At 38.9% G+C, this 27325-nt stretch overlaps 1 protein-coding gene across 2 annotated transcripts; it reads right to left on the bottom strand.

Annotated features, from left to right (window-relative positions):
- Positions 1–1935: 1935 nt before the first annotated feature.
- On the bottom strand, positions 1936–25740 carry LOC146753725 (uncharacterized). Of its 2 annotated transcripts, XM_085528140.1 has the most exons (3): positions 25585–25740; positions 3423–4934; positions 1936–3344 (listed from the first exon to the last, which is right to left on the bottom strand). In XM_085528140.1, the coding sequence occupies exons 2-3, from the start codon at positions 4874–4876 to the stop codon at positions 3221–3223; spliced, it is 1578 nt and encodes a 525-aa protein (XP_085384266.1). In that variant the 5' UTR covers positions 4877–4934; positions 25585–25740; the 3' UTR covers positions 1936–3220. The 2 variants fall into 2 exon arrangements, with proteins under 2 accessions (XP_085384266.1, XP_085384265.1); XM_085528139.1 differs by having other exon boundaries at positions 1936–4934; positions 25585–25738.
- Positions 25741–27325: the final 1585 nt, after the last annotated feature.

The following is a 27325-nucleotide window of genomic DNA, read 5'->3' as shown; positions in this document are numbered from 1 at the left end:
AGAACAGTGAGGCCCACTGTTAGATGTCCACAGGGCAAGCTGGAACCAGTTTGGGGGGTACCCCTCCTGCAGGGTCAAAAGTTTACAGTGAGGAAGATGGTGAGCCTTCATCCCACAACCGCCCCCATGACTCACCACACACGCACACAGGGGAGGGACTGCATGCTAATGGGGTCTCAGGAATGTTAGGTATATGTATCCAAATTCCTGCAAACTATTGATTACGTATTAGTTCAGCCTATATATGCAGCACACTTTCTCCTAACAGTGTGCAAGTGAGGTGGAGCTATCCCCCTTGCACCAGGGTGTATGCACATCACTCATTAAAAATACCTGCTTTATAACCACTTTGTGGTTATGGAGTTTGATTCCACGAGTCAATTTGGTGACCCAGATGGGACCCCTCTGTTTGGTTGCAGGACTGGATGAGAAAGGGGATGCCTTTGGTGCACCCCGAGGTTTCTTGGAAGGACTCCCTTTCCTCACTGCAGGAACAGACAAGGACCATCTATCGGTGGACCAGGTATGTGTATGGGAAGGGGGAGCCCAAAAGTCATGAGGAGACATCCTGTGCGGGGTATGAAGGAATGTGCATGCTCACCCCCCGAGGAATGTGAGCTCACAGGTTAGGTTGGGGTGGGAAGGCTCCTTGGAGGAGCTCCCACAAAGGGGACCTGTAAGTTGTTCACAAGGAAAAGAGCAATTGCTCTCCCTTAGGTGGTTGGTAATAGGATGGACCTGGATCATCAGTCCCTCCTGTGCTGACAGGGTATAGTGGGTATCCTGTCAAATGGTAACGTGGGTTCTGCTGACCATAATAGTGGGAGTCATAGGTTGTGTGGCTGTTATTACCATCTGTTGTACGTATTTGGTACTGTGTCTTTAAATTATTGTTATCAAAACATTCAAAATATCATCTTGAATTCAGATTTCAATTAAGCAGGCGTTGTGATTTGCGAGTGCATGTGTTGAATACTTGAGATGCAGCATAGCTGCAGGGCAAGTGTGGAGTGTAATGATTATCATTGTCTGACAGTCTGTCTTTACATTTTGTATGAATTTATGAACAGGGACGATGAATCCATAGAGGGATGACTGTTTCATTCAGGGAATGAGTATCAACCCATTTATATGTGTTCTGCTTGCAAAGAGGTATAAGGGAAGTGGGTCAATCAGTGCTGGTTTTGTGGTGAGGTGTTTATATTGAACAATGGTAGAGGAATCCTACCAAGCTGAGTAAGAAGGAATCACCTGTGACTGCAAAGCTGAACTACTTTGCGCTTATGGAGTTTGATTCTGCAAGTTAAGATCAAAAAAATTCACAGATCCCAAGCAACATCATAGTTATTCCCACTTCCTTTGAGAGCTAGGACCTGAAAGCCACCCAGCCTGAAGGACCCTTGACAGCACCAACATATGTAGTTGTGACAGGGTTATCCCTAGATGTCAGTCTGTGACAGGGGGCACAGGGCCCAGGAAAAGAAAAAATGAGAGATAAATGAGAGAAGGAAAAAAAGAGGAAGGCGTTTGCCACAGGACCCGGCCAGCCCCAGGCCACACACTCTGAGAGAGGGGAGAGGGCAGAGAACGAGCAGATCATTCTAACGAAGAGAAATCGCAACAGCAGCGATCTGAGGAGGAATGGTGATTTACTTAATGGAACCAAATGAAGCAAAGCGAGAGGGAAGAGAGTAACCAAAGTATGAGACGGCCCAAGGCAGAGAGCGGTTGGGGTCTGGTGTGGAGTCCCACCCCGCTTCCTCTCTGCGCCAAGTCCTCAGGGGATGCCACCCATCCCCTCCCCTCCAGGAAGCCCAAATGCACCAAATGGCAGTAACATGGAACTGGAACGTGAACTCTTTAACTACCACTGCTCTGCATGATTTTCTGATGTGGAACTCTGGCTACAGAAATCATAAAACCACAACAGTAGCGTTGTATGACACCCAAAAGTGAAAGAAATGTATTGTGTTGACAAAGTTTACAGAACATAGACTTGCTTTTTTAAACCAAAAGGTATTCTTGCTTTCTTAACATTACAGTATAATTCATGCTTACAGAAAGGCTATGCAATACCTGTGTAGAAAGTGCCTTTTAGCAGAGATCAACTTACACCACACACATGGATCTATTTGTGAAAATTAATAGGACTAAACTGTAAGAACTATACAACTTTCCAGCAATGTTCCAAATGTTTCTTATTACACTTTCTTTAAAGCATGCTTCATTGTGACTGTCCCTTCACAGACCCTCTCCATGTTGGAAATATCCTCAATAATTTTTGGTGAGGACAGTTTCTCTGATAAAAGCAGCTTTTATTCGCCATTGCAATGGCGGGCGCCCTGATAGCAGAAGCCCACTTAAAGACACAATGTTACAGTTCTTATACCTTGACTCCCATATGTTTTCCCCTCCCGTTTCCCTTTCGATTGGGTATTCCAGGTTGCAATTTTAACCGAGGTTTGCTGTCGCAGTAGGCGATTGCAGGGACCCAGTTGTATGGGATAGTTCTCCCTATTGCCCCTATATGCATATGCTTGCTTGAATATGGAGCTATGCTGGGGGTCGGGGAGTGAGGGTGGTTCCGTGTGGGGATGTGGGGGAGCTGCGAGGGGTTGGAAGGGGTCAAGAGTGGACAGGCTGAGGGAGTTGGGCTTGTTCAGCCTAGAGAAGAGAAGGTTGCGGGGTGACCACATTTCAGCCTTTCAATACCTGAAGGGAAATTACTCCCAGGAGGGAAGTAAACTCTTCAAAAGGTCTGACAATAGCAGAACATGGGGAAATGGTTTAAAGTTAAAAGAGGGAAGATTTAGGTTGGATGTTAGGGGGAAGTTCTTCACTAGGAGAGTGGTTAGGCACTGGAACAGGCTGCCCAGGGAGGTTGTTGATGCCCCGTCCTTGGAGGTGTTCAAGACCAGGTTGGACGGGGCCCTGGGCAACCTGATCTAGTAAATGTGTATGTTTGGTGGCCCTGCTAGGCAGGGGGGTTGTAGCTACATGATCCTTGAGGTCCCTTCCAACCCAGGTCATTCTGTGATTCTGTGATTTTGTGATTATGTGATTTGATTCCCACACCCACACTTTAGACTTCCCATACTTCTTCGTGTTTTGTCTCACTGCTTTCTAGGTTGTGTGAAAGGCTGCCTTTATTTTTGTAGCACTCACTGGATGTTGGAATAACACTCACAAGGCTATATTTTCCCTTTATACTTGTGCTCCCCTATTGTGTTTTCTCCAAGTGATGAGTTTTGCACTTCCTCTTCCCACCAGACTTTTCGTGTCTTGTTCTGTCTGTGTCTTCAGAAGGGCTCCTTGGTCTAGACCTTGTTGATGGACTCTTTGACCTTCTTTGTTCATAACGGGAGTTGTGTCTCTCTTCAGAAGGGCTCCTTGGTCTAGACCTTGTTGATGGACTCTTTGACCTTCTTTGTTCATAACGGGAGCCGTGTCTCTCATGGAATTCCATCTGGCTTTGCAGATCTGTCCTTTCAGTGAAAGACTGGATCTTGAATTCTTGACCAGGAGAACTACTTGAACAGTGAGCTTCAGACTGAGTGCTCTTACTGAAGGGAGCATCATCTCCAGCTGTCTTTGGTGTCTGTAACAAGTACCTGTTTTTGTTTTGGTAATAGCCTCTTCTATAACACCAGTCGCTGTCTAGGCTGCTTGAACTGCTTTGGCCATAGCTTTTGCAATGTGACCATGTGATGCTTGAGTCACTGGAGCTAGTGCTCTCACAATTACTGGACTCTGCATGACCTTTTAGGGACAGGCACGTGTCACAGGACGATGACCTCCTGCTTTCTTTGCTCTGATGTTTGCTGCCATCTCCACTTTTTACTCGTTTCTTTTTAAACTGGTATCCACTGGTGTGTGGACTCTGTGGAGATGAAGCCCTCCTCAGTTTTCTGTCACTCCCGCTGCTATATCCACTTTTTTTTTGTCTCTTTTTAAACTGGTATCCACTGGTGTGTGGACTCTGTGGTGATGAAGCCTTGCTCAGTTCTCTGTCACTCCAGCTGATATCTCCACTTTTTTCTAGTCTCTTTTTAACCTGGTATTCACTGGCGTGTGGATACAGTGGTGGTGAAAACCTGCTCAGTTCTCTGTCACTCCCACTGCTGTCCTGGATTGATTGCTCTTTCTTCACATCTTCCCTCTTCTCCTCCCTGATGAAGACCTCAGAGTCTGAGGACAGCTCAGTCAGTTCTGGTGTCCTCTCAGTGTAGAGATTTACATGGCCAGAGATATCACAATGCTCTGATAAGGAGTTACTGGAATTAACACTTGACTGCACTGTGGCTCTCCCCCTAGCAGAGCTCTCATGAGACATCTCTAACCCCGTAGAAGAAACTGTGGATGCACCATCCTCTTCTGAATGGGAATACAAAGGACCTGGAGTTTCATCATGTTGGGGTAACAGATCAACACTGTACTCAGATGAAGTCCACTGTCGCTCTTGAGGATTCCCCTCATCTGAAAAGCCTGAAGAAACTTCTGAGAGTGAGATGCTACTTTCATCATGCAATGGTACAGGGCTCCCATACTTAGCATTCCTTTCCCATGTCTCTAAGTCAGCAGGGCTATCAGCAAAACTGGCAGTGCTCTGATCAGTGCTCATAAAATATCTGTTTTCTGAAGGCCCAGCTCTGTTTTCTGAAAGGCTAGATGTATCACTTTCAGCATGGTCCACACAATAAAGAGAAAAGTAGGGCTGTTGGCAGACTGGGCATTCTGTTTTGAATCTTGACCATCGTTGGATACAATAGAAGCAGAACACATGGCAGCAAGGTTCTAGATATACAGCATTGTCAAATGTGTCCAAGCAAATGGGGCATTTAGAGTTAGGAATGGTGTTCGCTGGCATGGCCTGCATATTGTCAGGTTGAGCTAACAGCTGCTGTCCTCAGCAAACAGGCTGTGGAAGTTGTGTTCTGCAAAAGAAACAGACAAAAAACTGTGTGTGCATGTGGGAAGAAAACTGCTTATACCTTACAAAAAAAGCTCAGTCGTGTTGGTTTTCCCCCTGAAATAATACAAAAACAATATGAAAGTCAATCCAAAAATAAATTCTAAGATGACAGCTTGGACCCAAAAGACTGTAAATAAAATAATCTGAGCTAGATAGACAGCTCACTCTAGATTCAGTTCAGCCGGTACATTCAGGCCTTTAGCAAGATGCAGGTATAATTAAATTGGTTATAATAGGGCTGACAATTTGTGTCAGGATCTCTAAAACAATTCTTAAAATTATGCCACAAAATGCAAGAATTGTGGGACTTTTTCTAATTCCCATGGCTTTTGTCTTTTTTTAAGTACAAAATGGTACCAGGATGGTGGCACACATGCTAAGAGCCCTTAAACTTTTAACTGCTGCAGAGAACCCAAACTGTTAGGGCAAACAAGTATTGTGATGGCAAGTTAGCATACAGCTACTTTTTTTATTATTATTATTTTGCCACATTCCTTCTACCCTCATAGAATTTAAAATGAAAGGACTAATATGAGTAAAAAGATCACAAGTAAATAAATTCATTCATCTCCAAATTAGATAATACAGATATTTTAACTCCTAGTCTGTATTTTACTAAAGAAAAGCAAAAGCGTGGCCATTTCCAGGATGTTACAACAGTCAACACTGCACATAATCTGACAACAACAAAAACACTTCAGCAAGATATGAACCCTGATATGCTGAGTTTGTGTCTGATTTTGGAAGAATTTCAATCAACACCCTATATAACTTTTTTTTTTTTTCCCCAAAAATTTCATCCTTTAACATGAGATTTGACAGCTCTTTTCACAATAAAAAGTCCTTGCTATTGAATAGTACCCTCCAACCTAGACACAAAAAACCACGGATAGGTATAAAGAATATTGGGAAGTCAAGAAAGTATAACTTAATGTCAGTTCCCAGCAAAAGGTAGAAGTGTTTTCTGATTAATGTTGTGGTTTTGAAAGATCAGTATGGAAGAAAACAAAACCAAATATGAGTTGTTTACACACAAGTGAAGGTACATCAGCATTTTGAGAAATGCAACGCACTTCTTAGTGCAGAAGCAGCCTCTTGAGTACTGCTTGTTCTATGGGACAAGTGTTAACTGAGCTTACTATGCAAGACTTCTGTCTTAGGATCTGCAAATCCAATATACTAGTTACATCTTCTCATTATAATGTACTGATATTTCAGTTATATTACAGAATTCTGGAGATGCAGATTTGCGAGAAGCTTTGCAGTAGAGTTACAGTGAATCTGTTTTATTCATTTCACCTGTATTAATACTCCGTAGTCAGACCTATACTTTATTCATTTGCATGCTCATACTGTTTTCCCAGATTACTACGAGTTTTTCTACTGAAATTTGGATAACTGGACAAAAATGCCAGAATGCAGATATTCAGCACTCTCTGAAATACGAACATGCTCTGGTTGTGTTAGATTAGGCATTAAGAGACCTAACTTTAAATTTTCTTTTTCCTTACAAAAGCTGAAAGCAATTCATCCTGTCTGTCAGCCTTATTAAAATACAGACTAGAATGACATTTGTTGTCTGAAGAAGCCAATATGGTAAGAGGAGTTAAGAACAATCTTTCCTGCACTGATAGTCTTGTATATTGGCCATATTTTCCTGCAATCAGTAGGAGACGTAAATTTTCAGATATCTGACCTGTAACATCAGGGCTTCTCCTTTAGTTGCTACTTGGCAGGGCTCAAATATGAGGTTTAGAAATCTCATATCTTTCTTCAGAAAGAAGAGTAGACCAGTGAGACCCATGAGCAGCAGCAGCTTCAAAAGTTTCCAGCGGGAAACTGATACTTTATCAACTATATTTTTTCATACATTTTATTTTATTATTTTTAGAACATTTTTTTCTTGAGTTATTTGGCTCTACAACTACAAGGTTTCACTGTTCAATGGGCACAAAAAAAAAAAAAAAAAAAAAAAAAATTTGTTAACATCTCTTTATAAAGGAAACAAAAATGGTAATACAATTCGTGAGAAAGCTATTTCTTATCTAAGTAAGGTAAGGCTGAAAGGGAAGTGAACATCTTTCCATAACATTTTGTTAGCAGTTCTTGAAGAATGAGCTTACATTAGTATTTTCTCCCTGGCTTCCACATTCCCCTCTACTCTATCGATTCTATTAATTCTACTTCTACTCTGGCTATCTACTCTCACAGTATCATATTCATCCTTCCATTATCTTTTTCTTTTCAGTTCTTATTCTCCAAGGTATGAGTGCCTTAGTAATAAACTTGTAGTAATAAACTTGATTGCCACAATACTATCTGCACTATGATTCTAGAAAACATATTTGAGATAACTAATTCTTAACAACTTGCATAAAACCCCCAAACAAGTAGAACTATCTGTAAAACTGTACCAGTACAATAAAACCTCAGAAAATGTTTTCTGTGGTTTTAATACCTGAAAATCAGGCACACTCAGTGAACTTTCACTGTCTGTGATTTTCTCTAAATTTGTGTTTGCTTTTCCACCTGAAAAACAACCATTTCTAGCTCTTCAATAACTCTCTTTATAGACTGATATCCTATATCTAGAAAGTGAACTACAAATTGCTTTTTTTGTTTATTTGTTTAATCTTAATATTCTTAAGTTGTGTTATTTTTTTTCTTTTTTAATTATCTTATTTGAAGACAGCTAAATAAAATCAAGGGCATTCCACTTTTATAAGCACTGTTTTAGTTGTATCTCTACAATAGACAAGGCACTATCAACATAAAAATAATCCTGAGCCATTCTAGGGGCTCAACTCATCTTCTACCTGCATAAGCCTTATGGGCTTCTTCGAAATTTGCAAAGGCCTGAGAGAAAGGAGCACCCACTTAGTAGCTAAATAGCTTAGGCCTCACAGGAAGGCTTTCTGTCACTGAGCACTGTGGTATAGAACATTTCTGAACTTGAATTTCAAGGAGTTTATGCCAGATGAGCATCAGGATCTAAGGCAAAGGGTGTGAAAATGGGTGCTGAGTTACTCTGTACTTTAATCTCTTTAGATCGTACATGAAGCAATTTGCTCATGCAGATCAAGCATGTTGGTAGAGTGGTTTACATTTTTCACTCAACTGATGTCCAGACCTCCAAGTTTCACTTGATATATAACCCCTTGGCATTCTGAGTAATGTGACCAAGAATTTAGCAAGCATTATCCCACTAAGTAATCTATGAAATAGCAGAGCAATGGCTACAGATAAACTTTTAAAAGTTTGGAGTAGCTTATACATAGAAGCAGATCTGCTGTATCAGTTCTTACCTGCTGTTAATAATTTTAGAGTCAAAATAACAGCCTCACACATATTACCCTCTTTTATCATATACACAGGGGATAAATTACTCCCTGCCAAATTTAACTGAACAATCTAAAAGAAGGCAAAGAACCTTATTCACTTACAGAGAGAAAAAAAGGAAGAAAAAAACAACACTTTCTGACACATGCAAGGAATAATTAGGATATTTCAGTGCTGTATGTGAATGTTTAAACTGTCTTCAACAGAACTCTCCATATGTATCCAAATGATCTGACTGAGATGTTACTCACATCTAATTTTTAAACAAGCCGATAGGAATGAATACAGCATGATCAGCAATTTATACCAAAACACATCAGTTTCTGATATGAAATTAAAAAAAAAAATAAAAATAAAAATTGCAAACACTATAATCATGTTTGCTAGAGAGACATGAAACTATATATTAAAACATCAAAATTACTAAAAGAAGAGAAGCACGGAGAGATGCTTCAACAAGCTATTACATAGTGATTGCCAACAGATCTCTCTGATGTTTCCAGAAGACAAGGAGGGAGAAGAATCTTTATTTTAATGTCTCCAAAGCTTGACTTTTCCTGTAACATTTATAAAATATTGAAAGGGGGAAGGGGGGCAGGGGGGGGGGGGTTGAAGTGATAAAGATATGAGTTCTGTGGCTGATTTCAGTTGCCCTTGAAAGAAACACTGCCATAAATCTTGGATGAAGCCAAATAAGACTGATGGTTCTGAGCTTCAGTTCATTCTTTCCTATCCTGCAGAGGTAAATAATCCTGATGGAAGTGGAGATAAGCAGAATGGCTTTCTTTTGTAATCTTCATATCCAGTGATCTACACATCTACTTTAACAAAGTCAGGCAATTTCCCCCCTAATTTTGTTGCGTTTTTTAGTCTGTGCGCACACACATGTGCATATTCATATCTGTCTACTCTTGTGTGTGAACAGCTGAAAACTACGATCTAATAGAAGGGAAAAAGCAAAAGAAAAACTTCTTGGTACTTTTACTCCCTTCCTGAGTATCAGTCACTCTGGAAGATAGCTACTGAAATGAACCAGTGATAGGGGAAAAAAGGGGATAAAAATAACAGATGTTACGCAAAATAAATTCAAGTTTCATACTTATTCATAATATTCTTCACTGATCTCCCACATGGTTTTCAGATTCCAGGGATAGAAAAGTCTTTATCATGGTCTGCAGTGACAAGACAAGGGGAAATGGTATCAAAATGAAAAAGGGGAAATTCATTCTGGATACATGGAAAAATGTTGTTAAGATAAGAGCAATGTAGCAATGGAACAGGTTGCCCAGAAAGCTGGTGGATGCCTTGTTCCTGATGATGTTCAAGGGAAGGTTGAATGGGTCTCTAAGCAGCTGATCAAGCTGTTGCTGTCCCTGTTTATTGCCAAAGAGTGGGACTAGATGCTCCTGAAGATCCCTTCCAAATCAAATGATCCTATAAAAATTTCTTAGTTTTCAATAGAAGCATACAGTTTGTACCACAAAAATACTGTCTCTTTTCAGAGGCCTGACACTGTTATCAGAAAGCTCATATAAGGACACCATAAACTGTCACTGAGAGGCTGCAGTAAATGTAACATTGTGATCAGCCACCTCTGCATCCACTGCACAAGGGAAATCCTGTTGCATGATGACATTTCCATCTATCATATATCATGTATCTATCTATCAGCTACTTTGTCTGATAAGAAGCAACTCCAGAGCTTTTCATCTCGTGATAACCAAAAATCTGAAGGATTTTAGTTCAGAAAATGGGAAAAATGTCAACTTTGCAACAGCCTACATGACAGAAAAAAAGAATGTTCTCCAAATAACAGAGATATTTATAATATATCAATATATCAAAATAACAAATAACAATATATTAATATATTATGATCTAAGGCAGAGATCTGCAAGAAACTGGAAGGGACCAAGAACAAGGAAAGAAAAGGAGAGTCCCGAGAATGGATGGCACAGTCATTCGTTGTACTTGGGAGGAATTATTTAAGGAAGTTTATAAGTGACTGATCTCAGGAAAGGGCTATTCTGGCTTCTTCTGCTACCTTGCAAAGGAAAAAAACAAGCAAGAGAAAAAAAAGTACCAAGCTGAGAGCGAGTGCTTTACCCAGAAGAATAGGAGAGTACGTAAGACTTTTTGATTATGTCTTGATCTTGACGGATGCTATCACAGAGCACCACATTACACATCTACACACCTGCCTGTCCTGCTGATGGCTGGACCCCAGAAAAAAGCTAACAAATGAACAATATGTAACAGCTGCTGAGCTGCTCCAAACAAGCAGAGAAAACACTGCATCTATTAACTGGTTACCTACTTCATCAAGAAAAGATGACAAGTTAAATCTACTGGAGAACTTTCAAAGCCATGTTTGCCCAACAGAAAAAGTATTCTACCTAACCATTACTTGCCTTTTCTATATGTTGATGTCATCAATATCAAAAAATTATTTCAAAACACAACATGCTTCAGTTTATTTATCATGAAATTTACCTTTCATTTTTTCCCCACGTTTTAGTTTTATCTATTTTATGAAAGAGCATCACCAGTGTTTCACATTAAAGTGACTTAACACAATGAAACTGAGAAGTGTATTAAATATAAAATAGAAATAATACTTATTTCATTTATAATTCCAATTATAATTGTGACTTCTGTCCTGTCTGCTTATCTTTATTTGACTAAATGGATAATGGTAAACATTTCTGAAATGCTTGAGTTTACCCCAGGGGTGAAGCTTGATTTCCACAGCAGTTTTAGTGAAGAAAAACTTTTTAAAACGTATTTATCCTAAAACTCTATAGCTACATTCTAACAATTAAGACTATCCAGAATGGTTTCTCACCTTCCAAAATTTAGACATGAAGATGAACATTCACTGGCTAGAAACAAAATGTAGTGTACTACTTGATCCTTGATTACAAACAATATATACCTTAAAATTACTCTTACAAGTTCAAAATTACACTATCACGAAGACTTATGAAAATTTCATCATTTCTGTTTTAAATGCTGATATTTGTTGTTTAAATTAATACGTTGAAAAAAAATAATATTCCTCTAATAAAAAGCATTAAACTTTTTTTTTTTTTTTTTTTTGAGAAATACCATGAATCTCTTCCCACTCTCCCTTCATACTTATATAAGTGCAACACTCATTACAATTGCTTGCTATTATCTTAGCAAAAATAATCAGCTTGTACGTCAAATTTAAAAAGCATTCTGTTCCACAAGAGGCAACAATACAAAACTGTTAAGTTTGAAAGCCCTCTCCCTTTTCTGCTGCTGTACACCAAAATCATTTGTAAATTACCTTTGAGGGAAAAAAACAATTCACAAATCCAGAACACCTCCACAAAAAGCAGAATCCCCACCACCTACCAGCTCACCCTACCAGCCACTGGAACACCTGCAGGGCTTTATACCAATCTTCTCTCTGCCATGTTTGATGCAATTATATGCACCTAGGCCAGGACTTCTGACATGAGACACTCCAACACAGAACTCGAAGTAGAGTGTATGCTTTGAACTCTCCCTGTCCTGATGTGATTCCAGGAACACACTAAATCATAGATCCATACCCTCAATGGAGGATAACCATGAGAACTTGCATATTTGCCCCAGGCAGTCTGGGACACACCACCCTACTGTAAGAATGGCAGTAGCTCTTTCTAAACCTTGAGCATTCATGGGCAGACACAGAGGGGCTTACTGAATCTGTAAAATCTCATTTGTCTGGGGCACACAGTTCCATGACAAATGTTGTTTAGTTCTCTTAGCACACATTAGAAATACTTCCAGCAAAACACCATCTGGAAAAAAAGTCATCATTTGCAAGCCAGTGTTTTACAGCATTCTCCCTTCTAAGCAAAAGCTGAGTAAGAACTGGGGCTGAGCAGCCCAGAGGAGGGAAGACTCGGAGAATGTCATCAGTGCTTACCAAAACCTAATGGGTAGGAGTTACGTGGGTGGGACAAAGCTCTTTACAATGGTCTTCAGTGGCAGAACAAGGGGCAATGGGCATGAAACTTCCTATCTCTACATATGGAAGAGCATCACTTTGAGGGCAACAGAGCACTGGAACAGGCAGCACAGAGAGGATGTGGCATCTCCTTCTCTGGAAAGAGTCATAACTCTCCTGCGCATCCTGCTCTACAGTACCTGCTTTAGCAGAGGATAGAAAAGGATGATGTCCAGCGGTCCCTTCCAACCTCTACAATTCTGTGATTCTGTAATTCTTAATTTCAGGACAGAATAAGACATTTGTCTTTCCCCAGCCTACTCCTCTTGTTGTATATTTTATAAGCCTTGCTGATGGGAAAATGAAAGTTCTTTTATTCTTCTCTAATCTTTAAGTAAAATGTTCAGAGTTGTCTGGTGAACAATAGGACAGAAAGCAGGCACAGTAATTTAGACAGTAATCTATGGGCATATATATCATTCTGCAATGCTACATTAATCACTATCTTTAAAGGACAGCTCAGGAGTGATGAAGTTTTTTCAATTGTGTTTACTGCAACTCAGCTATATTCAAGTGTTTTTAATCTGTGCCATTACATCTGAAGGTAATAACTGTATTTTAATCTGGAAATCTTTCCTATCCTCTTCCCAGATATGATTGGAAAGAATCATAAGCAAAGGAGAGGTGACTTTTGAATTCAGCAAGTATGTGAATGCAAAAATACTGTCAAGCACACAGAAAAGTTATCTACAGAATATAATATTAACATTGCCCCTAAAAGAATAATTCAAGAATAAATCATTCAAGCCACTGAAAATAAAATTCTCCATATAAGAAAAGAAAAATAGAGCAGGACAGAAAGATCTATTTTCCAGCCAGCTTTAATCCTACCACTGAATGGACTGTATTTAGTTCAGTATACTTCATCAAGAAAAGGTGAAAAGGTTGGAGAAAGAGGTGAGAGTTCAGCAGTTAAGGGGGGATATTAAAAATACACAGACACGCACAACAGAGTAGTAGCTGGGCTGATAAAGTACCCTTCATATTCAGAGATATCCAGAAATCCTTTCGAAGATTGTAATATGATATTAAAGCAAGAAAATACAAAACATAGCAGCCTTTCCATATTCATGACAACTTACATATTGCTTTGGAAGGAGGATTCATAGTAAGAAAAAAAGTCAGCCCTGACAAAAAGGTTTTACCCTACAGTTCTTTAATAGGTGTACTTCTGAAAAGAGAAATTGTAGTAATGCACATGTGCAATATATATGCATATATGCAATATCCAGAAAGATAGCAAATCACAGGTTAAAAGAAAACATTCCTTTTAAACTATGAGAAATGTGCTCCATACTAATGCTAACTAAGTAGTTCCACAACAGCTTCAACTGTGCTAAAACTCACTTTCCACCTCCTCTTGAAAATTGGCCTTATAAATCCCATACCTAGCAAACAGCACGTTCCTGCGAATCATGTCATTACACAGAATTTCTGTCTCTTCTAAGATATGTTTTGTGAATCAGACCAACTTTATTTCACAACCAAACATAGGTTTCTTTAGCAGCATTTATAACCAGAAACCAAATATTAAGCATCTTATCCAGTCTGATAACAGCTCTCAGGTCTTCATGTTGTTTAATCTATGAAGGCTTATAAAATATCTCAGCCATGCTATGCTTTCATCATTTTACTTGTCATCCTCTTTTTTAGTAAAAGGAATGATTGACACTTATACTGAAAATTAAGATTTATTCTGTTACTTTGGTACCAAAATGCTACAGAGAACTGTACAGATACAGCTTAATAAGATGCACCATATATTGTAAAGGCAAGAGCCACTAATCTGTCCATATGTACAGTGAGAAACAAGGATAGAAGTTTTTGCATCTCTTAAACATGTTAGACGTATATTATATGCACCTGCAGCTCAGCTCAAGCCAACCAGCTGGCAAGAAAGTGAGTGGTTTAATCTCAAGTAAAGTGAGTGAAAGTATTTTATGGGTCAGGAAATTCTGAAATCAAGCTGATTTAGTCCTATTTATTTGCAGTGTTCTAATTTGGCTTCAATAGCAGCATGGATCATTCCGAAAATAAACACTGACTGAATAAAACACAAATTTCAATTCATAAACTTCTCTTATTCAGTGGGGAAGATAACTGAATATGGTATAGATTACAGAAGTAAAAGGAAAGTGAGATGGTTAGAAGAGGAAAAAAGTCTTCAGGTAGGGAAGGGCACACTTCTTTCTGTTTATTTCTGGTCTATCCTCTGCTTCATCAGAAAACACTTGAAGCACTCCTGAGCTGTTTCTTTGTCTCTTTCTGCATCCAAAAATAAAGGAAAGTACTGATGGGAGCCCTCTCCTGGGCAAAGTGAACACTCACACTCTGTTTTCCTTGTCCCTGTGAAAAGGCAGGTGGCAAGAGTTGCCAAACACTGGTGGAAAAAGGCTCACTCTGGAGAAGAGAGGACCCAGACCTTTTGTAGAGCACAGCTTTATGATGTACAGAAAATAAAACTTGTTTCTTAGATAGCCAGCCAACAAATTCTGCACAAGCTGCGGCTTCTGTGTAGATGCAGCTCCACGAAGAGCTCAGTGCTGCTGGCAGACCTCAAGGTGACGCTGCCAGATCTTCTCCCAGGCTGGATGACTAACCTCTCATCTGATGGTTGCAAGATATGTGCCTTCTCCCAGTGAATCTGTTTCTAATTTTCAGCTTTTTAAATTATCTCCCTTCCTGTTTTGAGCCCTCCTTTTCTTAGTTTTTCTCATTCCCCAGCAATATTCATGCACAATGGCTGAGGACATTGGAGAGCAATTGCCCTTTTAAGTCAAAGAAACCCTCTTTACAACCACTCCTCAGAGCAAGGTGTCTTACAACCTAGATGCACGTCTATAAGCTTTCTTCACACACTCTTCAACTTGAACACATTCCACTGATGAGACAACCTGAGTTTCATACATCACAGTTATTCTGGTGGCATGGGGACAGAATACTAAATAGCTTGAAAATGCATGCAGTCCTGAGGCATTAAAAAGTGTCTGCAACAAAACCAGCAGTGATACAAAACAGGAGGTTTGGGGTTTTTGTCACAAGCAGTGAATACTCACAAAAGAGAGTTCTGATCTTTCAATAGGCTTGCTGAAGTAAAAACAACTGAGCCACCTCCGGCTTCATCTCAGCAGAAAAATAGCAAGTTTTATTTTGAAACTAGCTGTAGTTCAGTTCTGCACAGTAGAACAGAACTCAGTGGAACAGCAGGTTTAATTATTTTGATGTCTGAAATACAAGGCTGATATTTTAGGCATTTTTTGGGTAGACTGAGCTAAGGAGAATGATCACACTATCTACTGAGAAGCAAAACTCTACTAATAAAAATACTTTTTTTTTTTTTTTTTTTTCCCCCAGGAAATGAGAAAAAATCACATCATCCATAAAGTGTCCCCACACTGTGTTGTAAAGCTAGTTTTAAAAATGATAGCAAACATAGGGAGCTAATTAAGAAAGCAGCCAAAATTGTAATTAAAATTTATTACCTGATAATTGATGTAAGTATGTACTTCTAGGAAAAAATAAATAAATAAATAAATAAAAATGTGTCTAATTGCTACTTAGCTATTTTATCAGAAACACTGCAAATTAAAGAATCTCAAAACATGGCAAACATTTGAACATGGAAAGGAAAATGCTGCTTTCTCATTAAAGCATGGATCATTCCCACTTGGGGAACAGAGATGCAAAAATTAACCGGGTGAGAAGTTCTGTAATTAAGTCCTTCTAGTTGAAAGTGATGTCCTTCTGTTGGCCTTGGTTGGGTTATTTTTCTGGTGACAGCTTCTGCTAATAAGGCCAGTTGTCATCAAAGCAAGATGAAAATTTACTGGAGTGGGGTGCATATTTCAACAACAATGAATCAATTGAAAGAAATAGGTTGCTTGCAAAAAGTCTGGGATAAAGTTTGTGATACGGCTGTGCTGCTATATGGCAGTTCATTTTCTGAAGCTATTTTTCATGTTATTTAGTAGAACAAGATAAGATATAAAAAGAAAGAATGCTTTTGTTCCAAATAAAAAAGGAACTTTCAACTGACTGAAATAAGTTATAATAACAACAGCACTTAAAAAGTGCTCAACAACTTCAGTGCTTTGAAATTTTCATGTGATTATGCTGTTCTGAACCAAAACACTTTTTGAAAGTTTGGGTTTTGCACAGCAGAAATATAGAATAACATTTTCTCATACTGGATGATTTTGGGTTAGAACTCTTGTTATGACTTTGGTCAGCAGCTGAAGGTGAAATAGCATGTGTGAAAGTCCTTGGTGTACTTTCCCCGCATCACTGATGTGTGAACAAGGAGAGGACTGGAAGAGGAACAGTTTCAGTATAAAGATTTCCTAAACTCACTCGTTTTCAATAGCTTGATGCAAGAAGAGATTTCCTTAACAAGGGTCATATACACAGGTAGACCCCATGCATTTCACATCCAGTGCAACACAAAGCAGCCAAAGGATGCTTGTCCTGCTTATCTTAGTAGTGATCTCTGAAGGCTCTGCAGTAGTTTTCACAGCCTATTGCACCCTCCTACAAAACTATTGAGATGCTTTGCAAGTTCCACTGTTTTCTCCCATGGAAACAAATGTTTGCTGCTTTTTTAAATGCTGATAAGTAGCAACCCAAAATTAAGATGGTAATCAATCAGATCTGTCCCAGTCCAATACAGATTTTAGAGAAGCACCCTAAAGATCTGAAAAAGAGCATGTTTTCTTTAGTTTTGTTTTCTATAGCACCTATAAATGCAGCAAAGGGATTGGAGGGGGAAAGACATCAGTCTGAAGCAACATGGAAATAATAGCTGTGGGACCCAAATTCTCTGCTCACACTGCGAGCGATGCCTAATGCTTGTGAGGCATCAGTAGCTTCTTTCTGCTGCACCTAGTTAGGAGCATGACTCTACTCACAACGTAGGCTTTTTTTTCTGAACCAAATTATGCCTGGTGATTTTCCCTTGTTGCTTGCATATTCAAGTATACATTACAGAACACAGTGTCTTCATTTTCATTGCAGCAGTTATGGTCTAGGTTATCTTAGCTATAGTATACCCTGGATTTTCGTACAGATTAATATAATCTGAGCAAATGTTAAACCATTGTAATTACAGATAAGGTCCAGCACAGATCGAGTGAAAACTGCCTAAAGATAGCTTTACATCTCCCTTGTCTCTTTTTAATCAAAGGTCAGCTGCAGCAGGAAACCTGCTTTGAGAAAGGCTGTGAAGAACCATGCTTTTTGTCTTGCAAATGACATTTCTTGGGTGACAAAGAAGGATGCCTGTTAAATTTCACAGACTGCAAGGGAACCAGGGGGCTGAGGAAGTGTTTGGAATTACAAGCATATCCAGCAGCATTTCCCAGAGGCACAGCGCTTGCATCAGAGACTGATTAGCTCCTGTTCACAATGTGTTCCACTAAGACTTAAGGGAAAGTGTGCTTTTCAAGAAAGAGCAGCAGATGAGTAACACCATGCTAGTCTGACTCAAAGTGAAACAAACAAACAACAACAACAAAGCACAAAACACACAAAGATTATCCAGCATTTCAGAAAACAAGCTAAACAAAAGTCTGCCCCCACCCTGCATGGATATAGTTCTGTTTTACCAGGAAGAAGTAAGCTATTTACAGCACAAAGACTCTTCCACACCAAGTGCCCTGCCATGTCATACAGCCAAAGGAGAGGAGAGGAGAATTGGCCCAGGTGAGCAGTCTATTCTTCTTTCCCCAAAGCATGACCTGAATGGTGTGCTAAACCAGAGGCTGGGTACCAGTCTGTCACTTGCAGACCAAAGATTAAAAAAAAAATAAATTCTTGGCCTTCATAGCACAGTTCTTGGCTCAAAGTGTGAAATGCAGTGGTGATTTCTGAAATGTACACAATCATAGAATCATTACAGCCGGTAAAGACCTCTCATGTCTCTCAGATTAAGTCCAGCCCCAACCCAGCCCCAACATGCCCACTAACCACATTCGTCAGCTCCACATCTTTGCATTTCTTGAATGTTTCTGAAGTGCAGAAACAAACTCTATAGCCTATTAGGATATAAAGCAGCTATGATTTAATAAAGAGACGTGCACACAGCCCTGGTTCAAGGGGTTAACACTCCAAACTTGAGTGCCATAAGGAAAAAGCACATTACAGATATAGGCCAAATTAATATATAATCAATAGTCTCCCCCTGAGTTTAGTTACACATTCATTACATTCCCTGCAACCCCATTGGCAAAGATGGTTCCCCCACTTCTCTGCATCATTATTTTGGGATGAAGATTCCTCTCCTGCTGTGAGAGCTCCTGTTTTCTTCTAGTGTTAGCTTTTGTCCTTGCAGGTGGAGCACCCCTCCACATTAGTGTCATCTTGCCCTGTGAATATCTAATCACCTTTCTGCCAGATGTCTCCGGGCTGCTCCCAAACTCCTATCTTTATGGCCTTCTTCCCCTTGTTTTTCCAGACTTAGTGTCTGCAGTTCCCCCTCTCTCTGCCCCCCTTAACATAAACTGTCTGTAACTACCCTTTGCCTTGGTTTCTGCGAGGCCCCCTTTTCTCTTTCAGTAGCAAAGTGTTCCTTTTTCATTTATTATGGAGTCCTTTTCGCTCTTCACTTCCAGGGACAGTATCTCCATCAACAGCCTGGGCAGCCTGTTGCAAAGCTGGATCACTCTTTTCAAGAAGAAGTGCTTCCTAATACCTTCCTTGACACATTTTGAGGCCTCTCACCCTATTTTCAGTCGGTTATAAAAGCAATAAAGTCTCCCTTGACCCTCCTACTCTCTGGACTAAGCAGTCCACGAACTGTAGACACAAGAGTACACAGGGGAGCAGAATGGGAACCATTTACTTCTGTCCAGTGATCTCATAGCAATAAAAGCACTGCCCTGGGCTACTGTGACCACCCAGAGAAAGGAGCTTTCCTGTGATGAAGAAGTTACAGTACCAGTATCACGGTGTTTCCCCCTGCCAAGCCAGCCCTCTGCACACCATCAGCCACCAATTTCTTCTACCGATCTAGGGCAAAACTGGTGTCCTCAATCAGCATTTGTGCCACAAAATCAGTGCTGAAAATATACACATGGGAAATGATGTGAGCTCACATTTCAGTTGTAAGTAAGAGCAAATCCTAGTCAATGCAACAACAATGCACAGAGGAGAAGAAAATAAGGAAAAAAGCTCAGAGATGAATAGGCTGTAGATGAGAACAGCCCTACTGTTGAACAGTTTACTTTTCAAAGGCAGCACAAGGACAAAATGCTTTGTGTGAGGAGAAAATTAGTTTCCAAGGTGTGTGCTTTCCACAGAAAGTCAAGTTAATTATTCAAAGCAGAAGACCATGAATTCTCACAATTTAGTCATTCTGTTCTGACACATTCAGGCCCAGTGAGCTGCTTCTTATCACCAGGACTTTGATAATTAGCATAGACATATGAAATAAACTTTCTGGAGAATTCAGTAGTAAGCAGGTATGACATCCTAATAGGGGTTTTATTAGGCATATTTCTTCATGGTAATGTATTAGCAATCACTGTGACAATTTCTGCTCTGAGGGGTTTTGGCCTTGCTCATTTTTTATACTTGCAGGGAAATAAATTTATTCATGGCAGAGATATAATCCAATACGCTACTCTGTTTACTCTGGTTTCTAAAGTAGCAGTTCTCTCAGAATTAATGAGAAGTGACATATACATCATAGAAGAAAATGCAGTGTCTTCAGTCTGGCATCACCGAATAGCAATGATTCCTTCTGAGTCTACAGACTGTAGGAAAGCAGACCTAACTACTTGGTCCTCACATCACAGCTGACATCAGTACAAGACAATCAAAGAAATTTGTGTTTCCTCCTTTCCAAACAAGCCAAAATTCTGAAAGACAGAAGAACCACCTACTATTATGGATATTGCTCCCTACCTTCAGAAAAGCACTCAAAACTCTCCTCATTAAAAAAGTGCAGTACTAAAAATATGATGTGACCTGCAGTGCTTTTCTTAATCTTTTCACTGCAAGCTACTACAGTTAACTTTGTGCTGTTTGCAGAGCAACTTCAGCTGAAAAACTTTTACTGTCTTTTTTAGGTGACACACAGCCTGAGAATACTATGATGCAGTTTTGGTTTAGCACTCCATAAAGTCTCTCTTACAACTAGATCTAAAAGAGAGTGAATGTGCTTCACAGTTTCGATAAAGAAAGCTTTCTCTTTGAGAAGTGATTCTCCCAAAGGAAACAAATGTGTAATATGTCATTAACCCATTTCAGCCACACATGTAGTAATAGTGCACAATCAATTAACTTGTGTTCAGTGTGATATGATTTTTCCAGCTACTCTATTATGGTGCACTACATCCAGCTGAACATTTGGATTTACATTTCTGGGGCTCTGTATGCTTATGGTGCATAGATTCTGCTATGTTTTTCACTATAGCAGGTTTTACTGCATTTGAAATAGTCCTTTAAAGTAAACATCTGCCACTATTGCTCAACAAGAGGGAAAAAACAAGCTAGTAGTGAGACTGATATATCAGTTTATAGAGAGTATTCAGCCAGGGTAAGGTAGAGAAAGGCACTGTGTTGTGTCTACACTCGCTATTATGATACCTTGAGCAAGAGATCTGAAGACAGAGACAGAGGAATCAAGCAAACAGGTACAAATGCTGTGAACATACTTTTTAAAGGATAAACCAGTACTTTAGTATCCCTTTTCATATAGAGAACAGCATAGAATTGAATTTCTGTCCAGCCAGACCAAGAAATATTTCACTTCAGGTAGCATTCAGAGGAGTAATAAACAGATACAAGAAAATATAATATCACCAGTAGGGATGATATTTTTAGTGAGCTATAACTGGATCAAAAGTTGTTTAGTTTTAGAACCCTTTTGTCATTCAAGTAATACTGGTCTCTCAGAAGATGTTAAGTTTTTCTATTTTCTGGGGTTTTGACTGAAATGTCAGTCATAAATATGTGCATTAAAAAAGGGTAATTTCAACAAATGATTATAATAGTTTAGATATTCATCACAGTGACATCCTTTCTTAAATTTACAACATTCATGGTATCTCTTCAGCCACCTTCATGCTAACTTTGCAGAAGCTTTCCAACCTGGCTGCTATTTGTACTCAACTCTGTGTTTTCATGAATGATAAGAACTGAGTTAATCATACTGTATTCACCCTACATAATAACCTCAAGTGCTTTTGTGAACAGAGCTTCTCTAGGACACTCTACACTGCTGGCAATCCCTACCACCTCATCTGTGAATTAATTTCCTCTCCTGCTATTCGTGATGTTTTCCCTGGTGAATCGTGATGATTTCTTTCCTGGTTGCTCAATTTATTTAGAAGGCGTCTCTTCCAGCTGAAGGACAAGAAATGTAGGCCACCCAGAGACTGCTACAAAATGCCATCCAAAATTAGCAACTGGAAGACATTTGGGAATCTCACTGTGGAGTGACACTGTTACAGAAAATATTATTACTTCAGCGCCTTGAAAAATGGAGGAGATGGGTACAATTTGTTTCAGAGTCTTTGTTTTGAATGAAGTGCTCAGAAACATTTGATTTTTATTTTTTTTTTTTGTCCATTATTCTGGTTCCATGGCATGGGTGAACAATACTTAGAATATAATCAGTCATTTATTAACTAATTTTGTATAAACACTGCTGTACCTCCTCTTAGAATAAAAACTATTAATGCACTCAAACACTCTGAAAGTGAAGTCATGCTTGTAATAGATACATTTGTAACTCTGAGTTCTTCAGAATTGCAAGACCCCTACTCATTTCTTTCATGCCCAAGCCAGATCTGTAGTGGAATTAATGATGCTGCCTTCAAAACTGTACAAACACAGTGGAAGAAGCACATGAGCTCCTTGCTCATACAGACATTCAGCAGAAAAGAAGTGAAAGATCATCAGATGCATGGAGATAGTGAAATGATGAATATCTTCATAAATCTCACCCTACACAACTTTCCCAAAATTTTATTGTGGTCTTGTCTGAATAAAGACTGAAGAAGCAAGAGTCACAGTTTGTACTTTTCAAGCACCTGAGATATCAATGGCTACAAAAAGTACTTGCTTTTCAACTAGTAAAGGTAGTTTCTTATGATTCATTGGCCAAATATCTACTTAAATCTCTGTGTGCATCCTTTCCATCTGTCAGCAGGTAAGCTGGCAAAATAACACTTGGAATTCCCAGCTGTCTCATCACTGAGTTTTTAGGAGCTACATAACTATGTAGTGGGTTGAAGTACAGGTTCAAATGGTACAAGAAAGCTGAGAAGCAGTCACAGATGCAGGTAAAATAGCCAAAATCAGATATTCCGTGCTGTTTTTGCATACTCAGGCAGAAGACCTCCGTCTCAGTCCTGGTTATCAATATCCTAAGTGAAATCCTGGTACAAGAACTTTGTTTTATTAACAACAGCCACACATAAGACTCATTAGAAATCACATTTATAATGATGTCAACTTCCAACTCCTTTTCTAGGAATAATCTCTAAGCTGCATGTGCCAGCAGGCAAAAGGTACATTTAAAGATTTAAAGAGCACAACAACAATAAGAAAAAATCTAAAGAGCTGAATCTAAACCTGAAGAAATTGTGCCCTGGGAAGAAAGCACTGAGAGGTTCTGGCTCCTGGAGGGTCCAAAATAACATCTGATGAGGAGGTCAGAATTTTAAAGGAAAAGGAGAATCTGCTGTCAAAAAGAAACTGGGACTCAGTAGCAGAGTTACTAAATGATTGAACTTATCTGTCTGCAGACTACACAATCTTAGCAGCAAAGCAGACAACACATATTGTTGCCTCTATGCTAGGCGCTGAAATTCTAAAGCAGCAGTGGATAATGTGTGCCTTATGAAGAACAGAATGTTGTCAGCAAGTAACTCTAAACAACAGATGATGAATTTCACCAGAATCTCAAAGGAGCTCAGAAATAGACTAGATCTGTTATCACTCACAGCACCATGGAAACTTCCCTTGCTATAAGGAAATTGTACAATTAACAATAACAATAATAATAAAATAACACAATTTAAAAAGGAAAAAAGGAAGCAAGATAGCTTTGTAACACATAGCAACTCAAACAGCAAATTTGATCAGAGAAGAAGAAAAAAAAGTGAAATCTTTTTTTCCATGCAGACTCATCAGGAGCAAAATAAAGACAAATTAATGCTCTCTAATGCCTACCCGAGAGACACCTGGAGTGAGACACACAATACAGGATGAGGCACTCCAAGGTCAGTGCTTAACAGTGTAAGAATGAGTATGATGACAGATATCTGGCAGCAACAAAAGTCGGTGCCTTACGAGAGACTGGTGTCTTGCATTTTAGGGATCTAGGCTTCAGTTTTAGGTTCACTGTATCCACTACAGAGCATTCAAAGACAGCTTCTACTTCCTTACATCTAGATGCTCCCCTACTTCAATGTAAGGGCTGAGACTGAGAGCAGGTGAAGAGGAACCCACTGTCTCACAAATCGAAGTCTATCTGTGTTGTGAATTAAAGTTACAATCTATTTCTACTACAGCAGAAGAATGAAATATGGAGGCAACACTTATTTCTCAGTAGCATAAGGAAAGTAACTATAGAGAAAGTGAAGCATGGCTGGCGTTACTTAAGCACAACACATGCTTACTCATCACCATCATTTGAAAATACACTCCACAGAATAAAAAGCTGTACAGTCTCTATGAAAGTTTTCTTACAAGACTACATGAAGGAAAAAATACTTGCTGCTCTGTGACACCATTCATATACAATTTCTCAGCCAGAAGAATTCACTGTTTTTATGGAAATTAAATAAGAAATGTGCAATGCATTTGTGAATTCAGTTTTGATGTCCATAAATTCTTTCCTTTTTTTCTTCTAAAATACTTTAGACCTATTTATTTATTTAGTTATTTAATTTTAGAGGCTTGTGGAAACATTAAAAAGGCTGACTATGGTGCAGGGAAGTATGAATAGACATACATCACCAAGAATTCCACTGTGCACACAAAATATATAAATATATATATATATATATGTTTTTAGTGATGGCAAAGGCAAAATTTCAAATTAGCATGTAAAGTCCACAAAAGTGTGCCTTAATTGCTCTATAAGGGTTGCAATGGAGCACCAAGCTCCAAGAATTGGAGCCCAGTCTGATAGATGAAAGCTTAAAAATACCACAGGACATCTCAGAGGGAGAATGGTTAGGTAACACAAAACACTATTTTTTTTTCAATAAAATAAATAGTTTTGTTTAGTTAGCAAAAACCAAAATTACATTATGTAGCTCACTGTCACCAACATTTTTCAGTGTTCAGATAAAGAATAAAGGTTAAACTCCTTATATTTTGTCTTGCAGTTTTGTTGCCAAGTATAAAATATTTAATCATTAAGCCTGTCATTATTCTCCTGCTGTTATGCTCTGATTAATTCTTATAATATTAAACAGCAATTCATTTTATCCTTCCACATCACAAGTCCAGCTGAAGGAGATAAGTAGCCGATAAAAGATCTCCAAGAACAGTTATAAATGATTCTTTTTACAGGAATAATAAAGCATCTATGTGGAGCTGAGTAAACCCTCCATAAGTTACACATAACTAATTTTGTTAGAAAACCTCAGCAAACTGCAGTCAATAATCTTCACTGTTAACATGCTGTTCTCCAAACTTTTGAGCAGAAACTTCACTCTGAGATGCAAATGTTTAATTACTTTTTAATGGTGAGCTTTATTTTCACTAAATTCTGTCATCTGTCCCAGTTATTTTCCTCCATTTTTTATATTTCAAGTAATTGTCATTTCAGAAGATTTCTTCTCCTTAATTTCTGCTCTGCATTTTACTCTTTGCAAAAACAAACTTTAGTGGAACTGATGTTCCTCTGATTTAAGTTTTGCCTGATAAGTCAGCACATTCTTTCTCTAGAGGGACCTGCTACAGGGACATCATTTAGCAATGAACCACAGGACCCCATCACAGCCATTTTATTCTGAGACTTGTGGTTTAACTCACCAGGTGGCTAAGCACTGCATAGTCATTTGCTCACTCCTGCCTTTTCCAGTGAGATGAGAATCAATGGGAAAAACAACAACAACAACAACAAAGTAGAACTCATGGTTGAGATAAATCTATTACAGAGACCGATAAAAGGAAAATAGTTCTGGCAAAAAGAAAAGGATAGCAGTTATGATTAAATATATATGTATATATTAATGTGTATAAGAAGTGATGCACAAACAGTTGCTCACCACCCCCCAAGTAATGCCCAGCTTACCTTCAAAGCAGCAGAAGTGAGAGCTCCAGTTCTTCCAGTTTCAAAACTTTCCTTCCACTGGTTGCCATACAATATGGAATATCCCTCTGGCCTGTTTAAATTATCTGTCCTGAATCCGTTCCCTCCCAGCTCCTTGGACCTCACCTCATTGGCAGAACAGCAGAAGAATTTGTGAAAACCAAGTTGTGCTTGGCTCTATACAGCACTGCCCAGCAATTAATAGAAACATCATAGTATTATCAGTGTTACTTTCCTGCTAAAACCAAAACATGGCACTGTGAAGTAAAGCTATCTTGTCCCAGCAGATGTTTAGACTGGACAGACAGGCCAAACTTGAGGACTCAGGATGAAGAAGGGAGATGTTTTTAAGCTGGATCAAAGGTACATTGTTGAAATAATCACATAAGTGAAAGGCAATGTATTGTGTTATTTTGAAGTAAATAACAGATGGCAGGGAATGAGAAGTATTGGCAAAAGAATTTAGACATTTTATGACTATGAGAACTAAGATGTGATGTACATGCTGTCTTGCAGAGGAAAAAAAACAAGTGACATGACCTTGGTGACTCTGAACAGCAACAGTCTAGGAATTTGTTTCTCATTATGTGCTGAAAATAGTGTTCAAATTCAGAAATAATTATAGAGACAATTACATATCCTATGTATATTTGTCTCCTTAAAGTGTCTAAGGAATGTGATACAGCTGAAAAGTTCAGGAAAAAAAATAATATTAAATGATTTGTTTCCTTTTCCATAGGCCACCAAGAAACTGAAATTATCTGAAGCAATTTGATTTCTTTCTTTCCTTTATATCTGCTCTAAATAGAAAAACAAATATATTGCAGCATTAGTCACTGAATTGTTTTCTAACACTGATCAGTTCATCATCAGGTAAATACTGTCAAGGCCTATGTCCGAGATTTAATACTTAATGATTTGAACATCATATCTGGTACACTGGCACTTTACATTCTAAACCCAGAGTATGAGATTAGAGAAGTGCAAAGTTTTCATTCCATCAGCTTCCCATCCATGACCGTCTCTGAGTAAACTTGTTTATAACTCACTAGCATCAGTAGTAGAAGAACTCTTTATACTAGGAGACCACTCAGATGCTCCTGGGTCATTGTAGAGGACTGTGACTCATTCAAAAGCCTCTGGTTTTTTTAGACAAGTGCAGGGAAACATCCCCAGCCACCTTTTCCACCTGATCCTACCAACTAGAAGAAGGAGCTTGCAGTTTTTATAACACTAAATTATCAAACTGTGTTCTCATCCAATTATCCTTACTGAATGCTCAGACACCACAGCAAACAGGACAAAAAGGCAGACTCAGGCAGTTGGATACTGGAAAATGAGGGAGACAGGCAGGCTGTGTCTTAACAAGGCCCCGATCATATGTTAATCCTGGTCTGTTCCAGCTGCAGCTGTTGCTGTGGTGGCAGATACCAACCAACCAAAAAGGAATTTTTAGAAAGTGTGTGGAATACAAAGCCTTGGGCAGTTCATGAATCAGCCATCCCTGTCTCCAAGGAAACATTATTACAGTGTCACAGGCAGTGTCTGACTTGGCTTAGCCTCTCAGTATGCAACTGAAATATGTTGGAAATTAAATAAAAGCAATCATTAATAGAGAAAAGCATCATAAGGAGTTTTGGGGGGTTTGTTTTGTTTTGTTTTGCTGTTGTTGGTTGTTGTTGTTTTTTTATTTGTTTGTTTTCTTGTTTGCCAAAGTTGTAAT

This window comes from Coturnix japonica, chromosome Z (genome assembly GCF_054131305.1).
Source record: "Coturnix japonica strain WE chromosome Z, WE-NBRP24, whole genome shotgun sequence".
Taxonomy (NCBI): domain Eukaryota; kingdom Metazoa; phylum Chordata; class Aves; order Galliformes; family Phasianidae; genus Coturnix; species Coturnix japonica.
Note: the sequence above shows the minus strand (reverse complement) of the source record. Positions and strands in the feature narration are given on the sequence as shown.

Bases quoted from the DNA above. Each gene is read 5' to 3' on its own strand.
- LOC146753725 (XM_085528139.1), bottom strand. From the start codon at position 4,876: ATGCAGGCCATGCCAGCGAACACCATTCCTAACTCTAAATGCCCCATT.